This window comes from Aulonocara sp. 'chitande type north' Nkhata Bay, linkage group LG15, assembly GCF_057382095.1.
Source record: "Aulonocara sp. 'chitande type north' Nkhata Bay isolate Kocher_YH1m ecotype deep benthic linkage group LG15, A_spYH_male_GT1.1, whole genome shotgun sequence".
Taxonomy (NCBI): Eukaryota; Metazoa; Chordata; class Actinopteri; order Cichliformes; family Cichlidae; genus Aulonocara; species Aulonocara sp. 'chitande type north' Nkhata Bay.
The window spans coordinates 6,584,343-6,604,779 of NC_141358.1; the positions used below are offsets into that span (position 1 = coordinate 6,584,343).

The following is a 20,437-nucleotide window of genomic DNA, read 5'->3' on the forward strand; positions in this document are numbered from 1 at the left end:
TCTGGAAAGAAATTATTTATGAGGCCTTTTTTTTTTTCTTTTACATTATTGACCGTGTGTGTCTAGTATTTATTTATATCTGTTTAGCTTCATTTCAGCCAACAGCATTGGTTTAATCAGTGCTAACTGCTCTCCTGCAGTAACACAACATCACATATAATGTTTTGGACATTTGGTAAATGAAGGTCCTTGAATGTAGTATGTCTACCTCGAGTAATTCCTGGAAATGCTGTTGGCTCTGGCCCCACTCACTCAGCCACCCACCCACCCCCTTGTTTCTCTCTCTCCAGCCCTAAATTGGCTTGAAATTCAAATCCGTTTCCACGGATACCACCCCCTCAAGCTGGAAATGGTGAAACAAAGCCCGGTGCGGGGCAAAAGGGGGAATGCCTCCCCACCACCACTACTCTTCTCTCTCTCACCCCTCCCTCCTCATAAAGCTCGTGCACGCAAACGTGCACACACGCGCAGCCGTCCAAGCAGATGCCGTGGGGGAGCGCGGTGTGAGTCTGCAGTGCCATAAAAACAGCAGCATATGCCAAGCCTCTCAGCCTGTGCGCACGACCCACAGAGACCTCCTCCCATAAAAAATACACTCAGGCACTTGCAGGCTCCCCAACTGCTCTTCCTCCCCTTCAGGGTTAAGAGCAATATTTCAATGCCCGGTTCCGTACCACCCACTCCTCTGCAAACAAAGCTGGAGAGAGGACCTGGCACCAGCAGAGAGGAGGGTGAAACCAGATGGAAGCCAGCGGATCTGTGAGGATTCCACATAAATAAATAAGTCAACTTTTCTAAAATAGAGATCTTTATCAGAGTACTCTTCTTCGTCTTGCTATCATTTACCATCCTCATCTATTTGGAAAATAGCCACTGTTCCATACAGTTTGGAAGAGCGCTTAAGGATCAGTGTTTTTATTATTATTTTTTTTATTTTCTCTTTTTTCCTTTCTCTCTCGCTCTCTTTCTCTCTCTCTGTGTGTGTGTGTGTGTGTGTGTGTGTCATGCACATTATCAGAATCTCTCCTGACTCCAATTAACACAAATGCTGCAACAGTCAACACCCCCCTAATCAGCAGCAATCAACACTCAGCAGAGAATCTGGATGGTTTTTCCCTCACACACACACTCATCCACACACACTCATCCTGTCAGCCCGTTGACCTAGGCATCCTCATCCTCAGCTAGGGTGTGTTCATTAAAAAAAAGGAAAAAAAGAAAAGAGTTTGGAAAGGGGAGCTTCCGCACATGCTCGGAAAAAACATACGTGCTATCACAGTGATGAATCACCCAGTTAAAGGCCTCTCGCGCTGTGGTCATCTGTTACCTGACCCAGCCTGATAGCGCTTCCCACCGTCCCCACACTCACACCTACGAGCAAGAGCGCTCTCTCATCCACACTCCATCGCACATGCTAAGGCTCTGCTCTTTGGCCTCTCGGTGTCCATAACACAGTCAGGCATTTTCATTGTGTTATAATCACAGCATCCTGTTTGTGACCCGGTGACATCAGTTCCTGTTTCCTCCCTGATTAAAAAAAAAAGGGAAAAAAGCAGAACATGCCACTGCATGCTGACTGCTTTTCTCACGCATCGTTTTCATTTCGTTCTGTACTTAGCTCGCACACATGACTCGGGCTTTCAGGAAACATCCTCAAAACAAGCCAGGGCCCAGACAAACACACTAATCAGTGCTATTTATTCCCAATCTAGGAAAAGGGAAGAAAATAAAATGTATAAATTGATGTGTGAGCAAAGCAGATGTTGAAAGTGCCAATCAGGAGTTGAAAGTTGCAGGTTGTCTTTCTTTTTATAGCTGGAGCTCTTGTGGTTTGTTAAAATCCTTAAGTGGCTTCAAACAGCATGAGTTTGTTATTGTTGGCCTATGTGTCCTTGCCCTGCCCTGTTGAGGTGAGCCTGATCCAAATATTGATAGTATAGATACCAACCCTGGTATCGGTATTTGTATTGGATCAATACTAGCACAATCCGGTTGTTCAGTGATGACGCGACGAATCCTACTTCCGGGTCTAAAGTAGTGTGCGTTTAATATGGCTTTTGTGTTGTTAACATGTTTAATGTTATGTATTTTCTTCTATTTGATCTCAAAAAGCTCCTAAAACAGTCAGTGATCCCTGTTGACCTCCCTCGGCTTTTATTACCGCTAATCATTTATTTAAGCTCAGTTTTTAAAACCCTAGGATGTAACTACAGCCCAGCCCATGCAGCAGTATATGAATGACTAACCTCGTATTGTGGATGGATTATCTCAGTTGTTCTCCTGGCTGAAGTTTGGTCCTTTTACAGCATCCTGCCATGCGATTACATTTGTTCCTGACCACCGAGAACACTCACATTAACTTTTATCGAGTGGAAAAAAAGTTAGCTTGTTTATATTATGCTAACATAGCTGTGTCGCTAGCGGTCACGTAGCACATCATTATATACCAGCTAGCCCAACTTCAGTAACCCTACAAACGTTACTGCTGTTTAGTTTTCTGTCTTCATTTATGCTGGAAGTGATAGCAGAGCTGCACGTTTTAATTTGTTTCCAAAACCCCGCAGTCAGGACATGCTATATTGTATTTAGATAGAAGCTAGCGGGCTAACTCCTTGCTAACTTCTAACTCCGTTAAATGTCATAAATTCGGTTTTCATGGATGCCTGGATGTTAAACTCAATTGTTACACCTGGTAGAGCAGAACGCTGATCATTTTATTAAAGATGAAAGACTTTAGACAGTTTTTCAACTCTCAGTAATGCCATAGTGATCGTTTGATATATGGACCTGCAGCGGAGTTTAGACCCAGACACGGCTAGTGACGTTAGACTGAACAACCGGATAGGATTGATACTTTGTTGCACTATGAAAAATGTCTAAAACTTTTTCTGTTCAAACATCACGTTTATTCTAGTTATAGCCTACAGCACATTTAAACAACAGAAGCTGACGCAAAGTGCTTTAGAGACAGACATATGTACATTCAGGGTCTCCAAAAACAGTTTCAAAATACAGTTTCAAAAGCTGAAAGATGTGTTTTACTGTGTTAACTGAGTACTATGCAAAGTAAAAAGCACCACAGTGATTTAGTAGTTATTAAAATGTGTTAAGAAGTTAACAAATTGATGATGACTCAGCTCATAAATAGTGACACACACTGACACACACTCTCCCCCACTTAAGCTGCCTTTCTCGGTTATACTTATCAGCATTTGTATCTGTACTGGTACTGGTATCTGCAATGCTGGCCCTGTATTTACTTAACATCAGATTTGCAGTATGGAGCAGCACTACTGTCCTTGCCCTGCTATTATAGCTGTCTCATTATTTAACACTAGGTGTCAGTAAGAACCCCCCCCACACACACACACACACACACACACCCCACACCCCCACACACAGGAAACAGGGGATCAGTACATGCCAACATAAAACCTGCAGGAACCCTTATGTTTAACTTAAATGCCACACTTCTAGAGCAATAAGCAGATCTGCTTTTACTTGATCTACAACCGACCTTTAATCAAAATGTAAACCAGTCAAACACACTGTACAGTTTATTAACACACACCCTCATCTAAGATAAACATGCACTGATCATAATTCCTTCATAGTTTACTTTTAGATCCAAATCATCTGTCCTAATTACCCCCTAACCTTTTATCTAACATTAGTAGAAGAATGCATACCCTGAGTCACTGCATATATGTGCGGGGAAAAAATAGGGGTCGGGAGGTTTTACTAGGATATCAGGACTAATTAAACATGTAGACTGTGTCAGCATGAGGCTTGAATGATGATCTTAGATTGGTTTGAAGGCAAAGACAAATGAATGTATGATAAACGGACGTGTGCAAACATCGGAGAAGTGGGTGCCACTGAAGTCCTTAGCAGGCTGTGGTGAGAGCAACACGAGATAATGTAGCAGAGAGCTTGAGAAGCGGATGGACATGAAGGCACAATGGGCTGGAAGCTCGTGCATGCAGTAGCTTTAGATTTATGAAGAGCTGATACTGGCCTGGCCTCTTATCAAGACAGGTAATGCCAGCTATTTATAGATAATCTATGTATTGAGCACAGATGAGCCTCTGCTATAACTGTATATCAGATCTAACAAGAGTGGTGAGCATTTTTGTGCGTTTGATCAGATCTGAGGCTGGATCTTTCTGTCCATCCCATGTCTTGTATTTTGTCTTGACTGAGTTCCATGTTTTAGCTGTGTTGGCACTTTGCCATTTTCTTTCTTATCTTTTTTAACAGGGTTTCAAATGCATTTTAAATCTTACATGAAGTAGAAACCCATACATGCTATTATTTTGCAGGAAATCCAAAGAAAACACACTTGATTATTACAATATATATGAGGGAACCTGTGTTTAAATAATTCAGAAAGATTATGCTTCCTGAGTATAACTGCAAGAAAAGCATTGAATCTGGTTACATTTTGGAGTTTAAGCTAGTAGGCTTTTTGGTGATTGTAACCTACAATCACCTGCTGTACCTACACAGACAGAAAGAGAATCAAAGCTCAAATTAACATGTTATGGTGTCGTAATGGGTCCCAATTAGATACATAATGCATGCAAAGACTGACTTGAAAAGATGAATGTAGCCACAGTGAAGTTATCCAGTGAATGGCCCACTTCCTTTTTGAAGGCTCAACTTGGGCTAAAGCCTATCTAGGGTGAAATACACCCTAGATACACCCTGGACAGGTTGCCAGTCCACTGCAGCGCTAACACAGGGAGACAGACAACCTTTTAGGCATACATACACACCTACAGCAAAATTTGGAATCTAACATGATCATTTTTGGACTGTAATAGGAAGTCGGAGTAGAGCCCACACAAGCAGAAAGAGAACATGCAAACTCCACACAGAAAAGCCACAGCTAGTTGGTGGATTTGAACCCAGGAACACAGAAGAATAAGTATGTAAGTAAGTAAATAAGTAAATCCTATTAATTCATATATATATATATATATATATATATATATATATACACATATGATTTTTCTTTATTTTAATTTTAGCCACCATCAGTTCACCCCACAGTGACACACTGCTTATGTATTATCAAAAATTGAAAAGAGAAAAAGAAAAAGAAAAGACTAATACATACCTAGTTTACATAACATAACCTGTGTGCTTTTTGTAAACTTTGCATTAATGACCACTTGAAAGTAACTGTGATCATTTAATCAATATAATAGTGATACTAATAATTGGTTCATTTGCAGCTTAAGTGACTGTATTTTTCCAGGATGCCACAAAGTGAAGTCAGGAACTCTGACTTTTTGAGTAGAATAAATAAATCATATGTTTTCTCTCTTACACATGTACATCCATATAAGGTCCTGTGTAACTCCCTGCTATACCAGATGTGGTTTCCATCTCTCCTGTGTAAAGTCATATCTTTCAGTTAGAATAATTTATTTGTGGTTTGTATCAAAGTGAAGCAGTTGTTTATGTGCTCTTTTTACGTGGTTAAATAAAACGATTCCTATAGGGAATCTCCCATAGGAACATCTGATGCAATGCCTTGGTATGTTGCTTGGTTCCTGCTGAGGCCCTGAAACGCTTTGGGAAGTTGCATCAGCCGTATGAATCGCTAAAGCTTGTGAAGAGAGTGACAACGCATTGGAGCAATCACAGAGTTATTTGTTTTGAGTGACAGTTCATCGAGCAATCGCGTTAAAAGATGGCAATGCCGGGCAAGTCATTTTTAACCAATAGTGTAACGAATTTGTTTCCTAGTCCCGCCCTATTTGGCGCACCGAAATCTGTTTGGGCAAACGGGGTAATTTGGTAACGCCCCTTTAAATATGATTGGTGTTAAACGGTAGGAGAGGACCCGCCTACGTCCTGCGGACTCTATAAAAGTAAGATCCCTGCTTCGCCATGTTATCGAAGAAACGCGTCAGACAGACAGATACATCTTGGCAGGTATATTAATACCATCTGGGCGTTAAACGCGGTAACATCTGTAAATCCTCGATCTTTTAATTCGGTTTTTTTTTTAAAGCCAACCATCACCAGCCGGCAAGCAGCTGGCAAAAGCGGGTTTTGTCTTTTTTCGACATTGAGCTAAGGGCCAAAGCGGCTGCCATGGATTTTTAAGGCATAATGCGGCATCTCTAATGCAATGGCAATGCACAGTGCAAGGCAAAACAAACAGCGAAATTCCATCTTCGCAACTGCCAAGCAGTTGGGCTCAAATACCGTCCGCGGTATACCTGCGAGCCAACCGGTGCCTCTGCTCCTGGACCGACGGAAGCTAACGCTAGCTAGCTAGTCATCTTAGCTGGTTTAAAACAAATCATTCAGGAAAAAAGATCCATTCATTCATTTGAACGTCGTCAAAACTAACGATCCAAAAACAATGAAGCCTCAAGATATCATCGCCGGGAAGACCAGCCTGTGGATTTTCGGGTACGGGTCGCTGGTGTGGAAGCCTGACTTCAAATATCAGAGGAGCAAGGTCGGTTACATTCAAGGCTACAAGAGACGCTTCTGGCACGGAGACAACTTCCATCGTGGGAACGATGAGTTGGTAAGATGGGGCATATGTTTACTTGTTAACGGGAACATCATTAGATTGCTTAGGGTGGCATGATATGTTGAACAGCTGGGCTCACACTGCATCAGGCGTTGTCCGTGACGTGATTTATTTTTTTCTTCTTCTCTGCAGCCCGGAAGAGTGGTGACGCTGATCGAAGATGATGACGTAAGTGGAACTTTCTGCTTCCTATTGGTTTACAGTAGAAAGTGCAGTGGAGTTTCCAGTCTACATCAGTTAATTGAATGATGACTTAATATGTTTTCATCTTCCTCCACAGGAGACTACTTGGGGTGTGGCATTTGAGGTGGCAGGCTCACAGCTGGAGGAGTCCCTGAAGTACCTGAATGTGCGAGAGACGGTCTGCGGAGGCTACATGACCAAAATGGTGGATTTCTTCCCTGAGGGGAATGACCAGCCTCCGGTTCAGGCGCTGGTTTACATTGCCACCTCTGACAACCCTCTCTACCTGGGCCCGGCCACCTCGGAGGAGATCGGTGCCCAGATCGCAATGTCCAGAGGGAAGACGGGCCACAACTTGGAGTACCTGCTCCGGCTTGCGGAGTTCATGAGGAGCAGTTGCCCACATGTGGAGGACCATCACCTGTTCTCCATCGAGGCCACAGCATTGACCATGGTGTCTTACCTGTTAGCAGCACAGTAGCTCGTACCCTTTGTTTCACTAGCATGTAATGGAAAGAATACACTACACATGAGGCTTTGATCTGCCATGTTCTACCTGTGTTTTACATTCTGTAGCTTCACGTCCTCATCACCATCCATTGTACTTGAAAAAGTGGAAAAAAAGAAGGGTAGCTTAATACAATCCCTACAATGTTCACTGTAAACACTGTTTTTCTTCACTAACTGTTTTGATTTGTACGGTGCAACTTCCGTCCAATTCAGAAGGTACTGCTGTCGCTCGTGGTTGAGTGCGTTGATGTGTCAAAGCATAAATCTGACTCTGAAAAGTTGCTTGTGACAACTGAGTGTCAAGTAAAATAAATACCAATTTAAAAAAGTGGAAAATGACTGTTTTTGTGTGTTATTGCTGCAACAGAAACTGTTTGTTTAAATGAGCTGTGGCTCATTTAAAAGAAAAAGGCTCTGTTCTTGGTCAGGAAAATCTGGAGGTATCAAAAGTGGCAGTTTAATGAGTGCACAGCAAAGAGATGTATTCTAGAGAACTGATTTAACCAGAAATCCTAAAATAAAGTACACTAAAGGAGAAAATGTTTTTGTACTGCATTTTCCCAAGGAGTATTTTGTGGGGTTTTTTTTTTTTTTTTTTTTCCCCCCCTCCTGTTTAAAAACAAAAACACTCAGTGTGAAGATTGCAATTGAACCAGCTGACAGAACTTTTTCACACCAGCTAATAACCTGTGGTGAGGGAGGCTTTCAAGGTGTTTGTGTGCATGTCATAAGAACACAGACCATGAGGGTCTTCTCTTGCCAAGAAGCAGCTTTTCTGACATGCTCTTGGAATAAAAACAAAAAACAGACGTGCTGGTTCACATCTGGTTTGCAGACTGTAACTCAACAGCAATGTTCTAAGAAGTCAGTAAAGCTTTTTGAACAGGTCTCCTGAGTGCACATATACAAACATACGTCAGACACACCCAAACATTGGCCGGAGCAGCTTGTACCCTGGATGTGATTCAAGTCCAAGAGTCTATCTAGGTGAAAAGGCTTATATAACTGCTGACCGGGAACAAGTCCAGACCTGGAAGTCCTGTGTTTACAAGTCTGCCCCGTGGTCGTGTCAAGAGTGCACCAGGAAGAACACACTGCAGATGCGTTCACTGAGATGAAATCTCAGCAGGGTGACATGAAAACGGCGACATGGGTCTCAGGTGCATCTTTGTCAGTTTGATCGCCTCTCAAATGGGTTGTTTTTCTGTCATTTCCTTACATCAAGGCTAAGTTCTTCCAAATGATTTTTCATAAACAGACCTTACAGATAGTTTCTATTTTAAGTGCCAGAGGTTTTGAATATCTTATCTCTGAGATATACGTTTCCCTCCCAGTGCAACGAAGCTCAAAGCTCCCTGTAGCACAAAAAAACCCTACATTTGGCAATCTTTATACAGTCGACTTCTTTAATAGTTACTCCAACAAAAACTGCCCATGGCGAGGTCTGCCTATTATTCTGAGCAACAGAGATCTAATTTCTTGGAACGACTACAGTAGAATAGATTAAATGTAATTTTAAGATTGCTGTAAGGACCACCCATTAAATTAGGGTTGAATGTGACCCTTGGCTGTATAAGGATGTCTTACTAATGAGATTACAGGTATAAAGTTTAGTTTTTCTCTGTAGAGTTGTTAATCGTACCTTTATCTTTTTTTTAAATCAAAAACATGTGAATTTTGGTTTCTGGTCTCTGAAGTCCCAGTTTCCAGGGGTTTTGGTGAGTTTATGAATCTATGATTGTGGGATTGTCAGGAGATGCCGTAAAATCACTTTCTGGCTGAAGGAAGAATACAGAGAACCTTACAAGGGTAAACAAGCAGAGACATAACAAGAGGGGTGCCAAACAAAATGGTTTTAAGAAAAAGGTGAGAAAACATTTGTGTGATAACAGAAACTGCTGTTTCTGAGCTTCAGATGTTATATTTAAATAAAGGGCTGAAATGAATATTGTTTGTATCTATAGCCACGAGGGAAATAAAGCGTGCAACTACTGAGAAACTGACATGAAGATGTCAGTGTTCTATCACTGTTGTGCTGCACACAGATGTTTTAGTTTTCTGAGAGATGGCAAGGCATGTTTCTCAGCTGGCAAAGTGATGTTTCCACCTGGCAGTAGTCTACTAATATGTGACCACCCATTTGTGGAAGATATTAAGTAATATGAAGCTTTTATGAAATTTGTGGCCTTCCAAATCTCATTAAGCCCCCATTCAGCTGTACTTTTTAAACCTAGTACTTCTACAAGCAGAATTATTACATTCTTGGTCCTTTATTCCATTTCTTTTCTTTGCCAGTGCAGATTCCCTCCACTGTTGCAGACCTGAAGTCCACAACAGCCTCATAGATTGAGAGGCAGGGTACACTCTGGACGGGTCACATGGCTAACACAGAGAAAGGCATCCTTTCACGGTCACATTCATAGTTAAAATCTATTTAGAATCGCCAGTTAATGTAACATGGATGTCTTTGGATTGCTGGAGGAAGCCAGGGTACCTGGAGAGAACATGCAAACTCCAAACAGAAAAGCCACGGCTGGCTGGTGGGTTTGAAGCAAGTAAGCAAGCAAAAATTAAAAAATTTAAAAAATGGAGAAAAAAAAGGGCTTTTTACATAAGAGTGTGTACTTTTTATAAAGTTTCACTTGGTGACCACTTTAATATAACTGTGATAATTAATTAATATCAATTAATATTGATAGTTATCATTTTTTACCTTACAGCCTATTTATATTTTTCCAGGATATCATACAGTGAGTTAACCCTCGTGAAGCAATGGGTTCAAACCCAGGACAGTGCTAATGTAAAAACCAACAAACAAACAAGCAGCAGAATCAAACTGCTCAGATTTCGCCATCTTTTATTTTCAGTTGACTCCTGTTAGTAAAATGACAGATGCATTTCTTCATATGTACATGTGACTTATAAAAATAGTCAGGCAAATGAGAGAAAAAGCCAGAGGAAATGTCGCTTTCATTCATCATTATGTACAATCGATATAGAACATTGCATTTTATTCACGCTATAAACACAAAAACAAACCCATTAGAACAGATGTAGTGCTCAACTCAGGACACTGGTGCACACCTTTTTTTTTTCCTGTTTTTTGTTTCTGAAACATGAATGACATCAAAGAGAACCACAGATTTGTCATCACAGAAAACAATTTTGGAAAAAGTAAGAAAAAAAAATGGCTCTAGAATTCGCAATTTACAGTTTACAGGTGAAGATTTTTCCGCAATTTTTGTGAATCGCCTGTTTTTAACTTAAATAACTTAAAACAACCAAAATAAATGTGAATCGATTCATACGTTTAACATTAGCAGCATTGCTCTATCAATCAGTACCCCTTATTTTAGTAGACCTTTTCTTTCTTTTTTTGTTTTTACATTATTTTCCCCATTGGACACAAAAAATAATCAGAAATTTTCCATTTCCACCTATACATGAACACATTTTATGGATACAGTTTTACCTGCCTGCCTGTTGGTTTCAGTACATCTTTCATTACAAAAATAGGAGCTTTAGTACAAAAGCTGTTTGGTATGGTGGGTTCACATTAAGCTTTGTAAAATGCAGACTTGTCCACCAGCTTTGCGCTGAACATATCTACAGAACAATTAAATAACCAAATGTGCATGTAGGAGAATCAGTAACACAGAACAAAAATCTAAATAAAATAACAATTAAAAATAAAAAATAAGGGAAGACGTGGCTCAGTGCATTTGACAGGAACTCCTTTTTCTCGCTACCCGGGCAAATCCAAGGATCTGAAAAGCCCTTTGAGCTACACGCCTTTGGGTTTCCTGTCGTCAATAGTAGAATACAGCTTGTCTTCTCAAAAAAGCACTTAGAAATACTTCTGTCAAAATTCAAATTAAAATGCTCAAGGCAGTGTTTTTGTCCACTGCTCTGGACAAACAAAAAAAACCAAAAAAAAACTAAATGAATATAAATGAACTAATGCAGAGGCTGGTTGAGGCTGTACCTTTAAATTGTTGTGGTTACTCTAGCTTCTATTTAGTTGCTGAGCCAGAAGGGAGAGCGTGGTCCTCCAGGTAGTGAGCCTCAGTTACTATAAATACTCTTGTTTATTAGTTTAGGTGGGCGGGGAGGGGGCGGGGGGTATCTCTGGGAATCACAGTGAAGAGCAGGTCAGTTATCTGTCAGGGCATATTAATACGAATATGCGTACACATGTATCATCGAGCCCCAGGACCGCCAGGACCCTTTCCTTTCCTGACTGCTCCGTGGCTGCTGTGGTGGTGGCTGTGGGCCAGCTGTTTGTGGGGGCTCGGCGTGGAGGTGCCTCCTTTGGTCTGGGGGGAGGAGCTTCTGCTGAGGCTAAAGGCAGGACTGGTACCAGACCGGCCCAGGGAGGTCTGCAGAGGGCTGGATGCAGAGAGGCCCGCTGAAATTAGGGACAGGAAAGGATGAGGTTATTTATCATGTTCAAACAGCCAGTTCAGTAGGACATAACTGGCTTGTGTTTGTTTTTTTGCAGTGATACCACAACAAAATACATCGGCCTCAAAAAACCAAAAAAAAAAAAGTCTCGATTAGACATCTCTGGGAGAAGTTCATAACAGTGTCAACTGTGTGGCACTGATTGGAATGTGGAATGATTATGGACTCTAACAATCTTCTCCTTTGTTACTTTCTTTTGGCTTAATGTATCCATAACAGGAACCAGTAAGGTATTCATTCAGTGCATTCATTGTGGCTTGAAAAGAGATGACAGGTCAGCACTCTGGCTTGAAACATTGGTGAAGCTGTAACGTTGTGCATGGGTAGTAGACGTTTAGCTTGCAGGGAAAAGGACAGATTTTAAAACAATATTTTTTAAAAAACTGAGTTACTCTTGAGTTAAGAGTGCTCATTTGAAAATATGGATGTATGAACATGAGAAACAGAACAAGCATGTTTGTTGTGACATCAACAGTCCTTAAGAACATTTGTCCAAGAAATGCATTGACAGGTAAACAAAGCACACATATTCTTTTTGATTTCTGGACAGCCAGTGCCTGTGCATAAAGATCCGTACAATATTTACATACCTTTCGAAACACTGTAGCCATAAGCAGCATAAGCTGCTGCCGAAGCAGCTGCCGCGCCTGCCATCGCTCCTGCCATTGCTGCTGCACTACCTGCAGTTGACTTACGCCCGCGTCCTTTCCCTCCAGTCTTGGCACCGCCTCCAGAGCCTTTAGGCCGCCCACGACTCCGCCCGGACCTGCCTCTGCCTGGACTGATTGTGTCCGAGGCTGAAACACCTGAACACCACAGGCAATAAAAGGAAAAAATAGTAAAAAAAAAAACTCTTCAGTATTTTACAGTCAGGCGGGAATCAACATCACTGTCAGAGACACTCAGACACTCAGACACTTTCAGAGTCTACTGTGGTCATTTCTCTGCAACATTTAAGCGCAATTGCACATTAATCACGGCTCATCATTACTGTAAGTGCTGGCTCAAGCAAAAAAAGGAACACTCTTCTCATTTTCCATACTGTTTGCACAATCAGAGCCAGAGTGGTGATGTACCTAATCCTCCAGTACCTTGTCTTCTCCCTCTCTGACTCCCCACATCCCACCACTGGTCTGCATTTCTCTACACGTTTCACTCCAAATACTCTGGATTACAACCTCCCTATGTGGGGAAAAAGGCCCTACTCTATCACTAACACCAAAGCACACATGAAAACCTTTCATAAAATTCCCCACGCTTCCCCCGACCTTCAGGTCTAAATTTCACTCTTCTTTCCTTTCCCATTTTCAAGTTCACCAGTTGATTCTTGATTCTTTGCTTTCCATCTCATCTTCCAAACCTTTCATTTAAACATCATCTACATCTCTGAAGGAACCAACTTTCTCCCAGCTTGCTGGCTCTGGTTATCACTGCGCATCAATAATCTTGCTGGCAAGCACCTCTTAGCATGGCAGCAAAAATTCCCAACAGGTTTTAACGAAGAAGTATGGATTTAGGAGAGATTATCTTGCCGCAAAAATTCCAAAGTGAAGATAAAAGGAAAAAACATTCACCATGTATCTTGATTTCTGAGTGCGGCCGAGCCAAAATAAAACTGTTATAAATGTAAAACAAGCAAGAAACGAGCTGCATACAGCTTATGAGGTAAAAAGCCACTTGTCTCAATGGACCCCAGCCTATTAAAACACAAGGCGAGATAGCAGAGAGAACATAACAAGCCAGCCTTCTACGTGCAGCGATGACTTTCATGTAAGTCACACTAATTTGCTATTCTAGCAACAGTAGAACAAGATAATAGTCTCATGGAAAGGACAGATTAGGTTTTATTTGGCAACTCCACACTTGGAAGAGATTATATGTACTTAGATTATTTTTAGTTAGGACAAACCATTAGGTTTCTGATAGTGTATGAGATACGTTGCTGGGTGGGCTGGCTGTTTAACACTGCCAAAAATGCATTGGCTAAACAACCAGAGAGCAAGAGAGACCTCTAAAGCCTTTATATAGGAAGAACACAACTTTTAGCACCATTTACATACTTTGGGCTTAAGTGACTGTCTTTAATGCTACATATATGCTACATATTTATTTGGAAACTTTGAACTTTAGCTGCTGATATCACTCACTATACAAACGGATATGTCCTAAATTCAGAGGTGGGGAGTATCAGTAACAAGTCAAATCTGGTCTTGATCTACAGCAAATTTTCCAGGGACACCAACTGCAGAGCAAGTCTATGCAAAGTGCAGAAAAACATAAAGTATACTGCTCTACTCGCTCCATGAACGATGGCTAGACTGAAATTGTTTTCTCACCATTCATATTGTCAGAGACTGATCCAGACACAGAGGCGGGTGAGTTGGTGGCACGAGACTGAGGCGCGGAAGAAAGCGGATCATCCACGATGACGAGCATGTCGCTGCTGCTCTCATCCGCGTCGGCATCAGGAGGTAATGAGCCGGGCTGGAGCTCGCTACTTAAGGAGATCTGTCCATGCATAGGAGTACAAACAGACATACATACAGGCTGCGGGTCAGCACCACAAGGGAACGAGGAACCAGGTAAGTACAGTAAAGGGCAACAAGAGGAACAGTCCGAGGAACAGAGAGGAAAGGAAAGGAAAGGAAAGGAAAGGAAAGGAAAGGAAAGGAAAGGAAAGGAAAGGAAAGGAAAGATTCAATGTGCAGGGTATAAAAGTGACAAATGGTTGGGAAAAGGTAAGACGGACAGAAGAGTGGATCGAAAGAAGAGGAAAGCCGGAGAAGAGAATATAGGGGAAGAATTAATAACCCAAAAGAAACAAAAGATAAGAAAAGAAAAGGGGAGGAGGATTAATAGCACAGCATGCAAAGTAAGATTGTGAGTTTGTGGATGCAGGCCAAAGAAGCCTAATGGAGCAGCCACAAGTCATCACATTTAACATAAATCTCATCCCTTTCCCGCCTCATCTATGACCTACACTTTCACAAAAGCCTTTCTCTCTCTTTATCGCACACATGCACACACCATCCATCTCTTCTGTTTTTCCTCTGGATCCCTCACCTCGCTGAAAGGACTGGGCATGGCCGAGTCCATCTCGACGCTGATGAACGAGTCGTCTCCATCTGCCGACAAGTTAGAGTTGTCTGCTGAGGGGGCGTGGGAAATGACCAGGTTCACTTCCTTTTTCCTCTTGTTCTCCAGCTCCTCGTTCTTCTTCTGAAAGTTAACAACAGAAACGAGAACAGGAGAGGGTATTGATGAAATCAATTCTGCTGAAGTAGGGGTGTGAAATTATTTTTTCCTCTAAAACAGAATTAACCTAACTAGTATATATTAAACCAGTGGTTTAAGCCACTTATTGTTAGAAGGCTTTGCTATGCAGATGATACCCAGCTATATCTATCAATGAAGCCAGATGATACAAAATAACTACTTAAACTGATGATCTGTAAATTCAGATAAAACATAGGCTATTGTACTCTTATTATTATTTCTTATTATTAATTATTAATCTCTGACTCTCTTCCACAGTGGGTCTTTTGTCTTGTCCTATCCCTCCCCTTATCCCAGACCTGTCACAGCAGATGGCTGCCCTTTCCTCAGCTTGGTTTTCCTTCCTGGTTTCTTCCTGTTAAAAGGCGGTTTACCTTCCCACTGTCGCCACTTACATACAGGGGTTAGGTTTTCTCTTATTAACAGAAAGGTCTTTATCGTACATTGTAAAGTACCGTGAGATGACTGTTGTTGTGATTTGGTGCTATATAAATAAACCTGAATTGAGTTGAACTGAATGCGCTGACAGTCAGTTGCATGGCATATACATTTTCTGTTCAGCTCTTGAGTTCAGAGCAAGACAAAACTCAGCAGCCACTGACCAGATTGCCATGAAATCCAGTATGGATATGATCCCCAGAGGAAGATATTTAATGATTTTAGATGAACCTCTGACCTTCCATCTGACCCTACTTTAGTCACTGACTATCTCAAACTAGTGACCTGATTTCTGTCAGATTCACCAGCTATGTACTGTATAATATCTCAAAGGAATAAGTCATAATGATTTCAATGTCCCCTCGACCCTTCCTGCAGCTTCACTATCAGGTCAATGTTATATTATGTTAGACAGAAGAGAGTCTATCGTCTAACAGACAGACTACAGTTTTCACTCTTGAGCTGAACACAAAACTTTCTGTAAAAGTTTCTTCCAGGACTCTTGTCTCCTTATCTTCCTACCTTACAATTTCTTCCATTCCAACTTTCTCTCTAACATTTCACATGTGTTTCTACTCGAAGTATTCTACATATTCCACTCCACATCCAGGCAGCCACCAACTCAGTTAATCAGTTCCATACCTTCTCAGCATACTTCTCCCTCTTCCTCTTGCGCTCCTTCACCTTGCTGCTCTCCTCTTGCTGCCTCTTCTCCTCTTGCCTTTGGCGCACTACAGAAAGAGACACAATGTTTGTTTTCATATTTTCCTTCCCCTCACAGTGAAACTCTAACATCTGCCCAATCAAAACACTCACATTTCTTCTCCAGCTCGTCATCGTCCAAAAGCAGGCTGACCACCTCTTTGGGTTTGAGCGTGTCTGGCTTGAAGTTGCCTCCAGAGATCACTACCCTTTGGATCTTATTAAAGAAGACCATTAAAGCATTAATCACCTCTGTTATTAATATGACCATTATGCACTTGTGTTATTTTGTTGTTGTTGGTTTAAAAAGAATAGAGGATATTTTTGACACACCTCGCTCTTTTCCTTGGCCCGCTGCAGTATCCTCTCCTCGATGGTGCCCTGACAGATGAGGCGATAGACGGTGACCTGTTTGGTCTGACCCAGCCTGTGAGCCCTGTCCATGGCCTGTTGGTCCACTGTGGGGTTCCAGTCACTGTCATAGAAGATAACCTGCACAGGAAAAAATATATATGTCATAATATTTTTCTCTAAAATTAGGATATCCATGTTTACCACATTGTCTAATTTTTTTTTGTGAAGAAAGCCTGAGCGTGAAACAGACACTCCCTTCTCTGCAATTTCGGAGACTAATAACAATGACGTGTTTTCCCAAGTGAACTGCCTTTTAACGTGACAGATGTCCTGTGTTAACAATCGCTTCACGCTCATTGTCATGAAAGCTAATTTCACTCGAACAGGGCTACAGGGAGTTTATAGCGAGACATGTTAATAAACACTGACATTATCATTTTCAGAGGCGTGTTTAGCCCTACTGATTACATACACAATCATGCTCCTTAGTCATTATCCAAACGTATTTATTTATGCTGAAACTGTGTTTTACGACAGAGAATGTGTGCTGCCCTGGATATAGACCTTTAGTAAATGTTAGTGCTATTTAAACTATGATATGGTATCAATAAGGGGCTCACAGTGTCAGCAGCAGTCAGGTTAATGCCAAGCCCTCCGGCCCGTGTGCTCAGCAGAAAGACAAAGATATCCGTTCTGTGGAGGGCAGTGAGAGAGGAGTGGGGGGTGGAGGGAATAGAGGAGGGGGACAAAATCAGAAGATATCATTCCCAACTGCAGCTACAGCACAAATATCCACATATCATGCCATTAAATAAAGTTGCAATGTAAGTTAAGAATAAAAATGTCAAGCTTAAGTCCTGTATAGGATGTGAAATGTGCACCAGTAGTGAAAGCCTTGCAACATAAAGCAACTTCAATAAACTCCAATAAACTTCAAACTCTTTTGTCCTCCAAAAAGAGTAATGCTGGCGCCTGAGAGCTATGTACTAATGCAAACCAGAGAATGTGGACTAAACACACCCATATATATTTCGATGTATGGGTGACGTCTTATTTCATGCATGCACAACCACTTGCACTCTAGGTCGTATTTTATCTTTACCCACCGACTCTGGAAGTCAGCCACCATATCCCTGCGCTCAGAAATCTTGGAGGATCCATCGAGGCGCATGTAGGTGTGCTTGCGATAAACCATGTACTCCTGGAAAGATGGGACAAAGACAGTAAAGAAAATAATTACTAATAAATAAATAATGACTCCTCATTTATTCTGGTCTTTCACAGAGCAGAAGGTTGGCTTACTTCCAGTATGGAGGAATATGTAGATATAGAATAACTGATTCTAATTTTCACAACATCTTTTGCTTTATTTTCATAAAACCTATAACTAGAATAACTAGATCTGCATCAAGTTAATAAAAAAAACTAAAACTTAACTCTAGGATTAGCCAATATTTGGCATTCATAGATCGCTCTCACCACTGATTTCGAAACCAGCAAACCAAAGTTATCCAAACTTCAAATCCAAAACTCAAATCTCAAACTGTTCTTCAGCCTCTGCTCTGGGGATCGCAAGCAGCAACTACACACTGAATTTAATAAGCTCTCAAATATGAAATTCTATTCTTTCTCTGAGGAGTGGATAAAGCCTTCAGCCCTACTTGTTAAATTTCAAGGGTCAAGAAATATTCATCTGTGCTGTAAGAATTTCTTTCTGACAGCAATTTTGTGTCCAAAATCCCACATTTCTTATGTGCATTCGCTGGAGTTGAAACCTCAATCCGAGCCCAGGGAGGCATTGAGAAATCAAGAGCTTGATATTCTATCCCCCCCAAAGTCTGCTAAGCTGCGCTGTGTGCGCCTGTGTGTGTGGGTTTGATGGGAGGAGCTCTGAAGTCAGAGCAACAGCAGTGATGAGGTGACTCGCTGAGCTTCCTTTGAGCGCTGCCCTGAACTCGCGACCTCCTCGATGAAACATGTCAGTCCCCCCTGAACGAGTTACAATAAATGGCCACACATAACAACTCCCCTCACACAGCCATTATCAATGATAACGATGATTTGAAGCTATGTTTTCTATGACCCCCTCCAAATCCCCTTTCACGACACCCGGGGCCCTCAGTCCCAGCAGGGCCTGCCCCCTCATCGCTCTGAGTGTCTGGCTCTGTTCCCAACAGCCCCATCTGCTCTAACCGAACACTACATTAGGGACCATTAGGGCAGCGCTCGCCAAAATGCTGCTAACCTTGTTGAATTGGGCTTTGGTATCTTGCCAGCACAACGCTGCTGTCTTTCTAATCTCCATCTAAATCAGCAGAATCAAAGTTTTAGAAAAGTTACACCTGAGAGATCAAATTCCTCTGCAGCCTTTTTGTGGTTTACACTTGGAGTCCTGGTTAGTTGCAGCATGCTTTCGATTTCTTCCAAGATGCCACACTGAAATATAAATCCCAACAGCTGGCAATTTTCTACAATATTCTGATCCAGTTTGTGCTAACCGTAGGTGAAAGTGTGATATTTCTGCAGTTTTTCACTCATTTTCTAATGTATTCCTTTACAAATGTTATAAATCAAGCACTATGTCGGGTTGGCCTGACTGGACAAAATGTTTACTTTTTTCATGCAACTATCATCGGCCCATTATGAACCACATATCGCCAAAAAAACCAAAAACAAAACAAAACAAAACCCCCCAAACCCCTATGTTCCCTGAAGTTCACGACGCATGGGAACACGCAAATTTGTTTTAAGAATGCCCGATACTTTTGTATCCACTCCAATTACAATTTTGCTTTTTCTTTCAAAGTGGCTCTGGGAACACAGGCTGTTCCCAACTTCCTGTTAAAAATGAGTCCCCACAGTCAAGCAAATGCTGTTAGATTAGTGTGCGTGGTCACAGACTGTTCCTAACCCAACAGCTGTAATAACTGAAAAGAACATGCTGTGGCACGATAATAAAACAGAGTCCACTTCAGAACTGAGCTGGGCTTAAGACTGTTATGTCTGCTGTCAGTGACATGGTACATACAACACCTGCCCAAGACCACAGGAGCAGCAGAACTTCACTGACCTTAACTATTAAACAGTGTTTCCAATTTTAGGCATTAATACAGATGTGTGAAAAAACACTTTGTAAAACATCCTATGGTGTAGTCTATGCACATTTCTTTTTGCATGTGTGGCTGAATCATTCTGCAATTACAAAAATGCTATCTGGCATTGGCTCCTATGCCAGTCTGTCGAGTTTCTCCGTGTTCGGTTTCTCATGGTGACTGCAAAAGCAGATCGTGTTGGCTTTTTTTCCACTTAATAAATGTTTAGCCACAGTTATTTAGCATTAAATTAATGTAACACTGAAGAGAGAGTCTATACACAGATTGAAATAGCAAAGAAAATGAGAATAAATATATAAATGACCACATTTTGTTTCACAGACGCAAAGCATATTGCCACTGAGCGGACAAATCAGTGTGTGCGCGTGTCATTAAATGTCTGGGGAGGGTGTGTGTGGCAGGCTTCTGCAGGCTATATAAAAACTACATCATATCTTTGACAGGTATCAACACAGCAGTATAAATCACACCTTAGCAGAAAGCTCATTGGACCTTTCTATCCCCCTCTAGTACAGCATACTAAGAAGTGAGCGACCAAATTGCATTGAGGAGAATGAAATGCAGGAAAAATGCAATCTCTGGTTCACTACAACAGTTCAGATCATTTTGGCTTCAAAAATAGTTCCACAATATTACAGGAGCCAAATGACCGCAGTAAGTGTCAGCAAGCAAGAACATGGACTTTGATTAGCTACTGCTAAAAAGTCGCATGTATAAGCAGAAAACCAGTTCAGACAAGGACAAGGTGATGAAACCTGCAAAACTATTCATTCATCAAAACCACAGTGTTAACAAACACGGTAACTACAACTCCACTCTCTGGCTTTTCCTTCTGTGT

At 41.5% G+C, this 20,437-nt stretch overlaps 2 protein-coding genes across 4 annotated transcripts in view; one reads left to right on the top strand and one right to left on the bottom strand.

The window, feature by feature from the left end:
* The first annotated feature begins 5,888 nt into the window (after window positions 1–5,888).
* chac1 (ChaC, cation transport regulator homolog 1 (E. coli)) lies at window positions 5,889–7,580 on the top strand. Its single transcript, XM_086264431.1, has 3 exons — window positions 5,889–6,553; window positions 6,692–6,727; window positions 6,840–7,580. Exons 1-3 carry the CDS (start codon window positions 6,383–6,385, stop codon window positions 7,221–7,223), a joined length of 591 nt encoding a protein of 196 aa, XP_086120557.1. The 5' UTR covers window positions 5,889–6,382; the 3' UTR covers window positions 7,224–7,580.
* A 2,512-nt stretch (window positions 7,581–10,092) lies between these two features.
* Window positions 10,093–20,437, bottom strand: part of ino80 (INO80 complex ATPase subunit) — a 38,566-nt gene continuing 28,221 nt past the window's right edge. For 2 of the 3 annotated variants that reach the window (XM_086263640.1, XM_086263639.1), the window contains exons 29-37: window positions 17,593–17,687; window positions 17,107–17,179; window positions 16,466–16,624; window positions 16,247–16,349; window positions 16,073–16,161; window positions 14,780–14,935; window positions 14,053–14,263; window positions 12,307–12,522; window positions 10,093–11,660 (exon numbers count right to left, since the gene is read on the bottom strand). In XM_086263640.1, the coding sequence (XP_086119766.1) occupies window positions 11,452–11,660; window positions 12,307–12,522; window positions 14,053–14,263; window positions 14,780–14,935; window positions 16,073–16,161; window positions 16,247–16,349; window positions 16,466–16,624; window positions 17,107–17,179; window positions 17,593–17,687 (1,311 nt within the window). In that variant the 3' untranslated portion in view covers window positions 10,093–11,451. The remainder of the gene's footprint in view (window positions 11,661–12,306; window positions 12,523–14,052; window positions 14,264–14,779; window positions 14,936–16,072; window positions 16,162–16,246; window positions 16,350–16,465; window positions 16,625–17,106; window positions 17,180–17,592; window positions 17,688–20,437) is intronic. The other variant, XM_086263641.1, reaches the window with a different exon arrangement.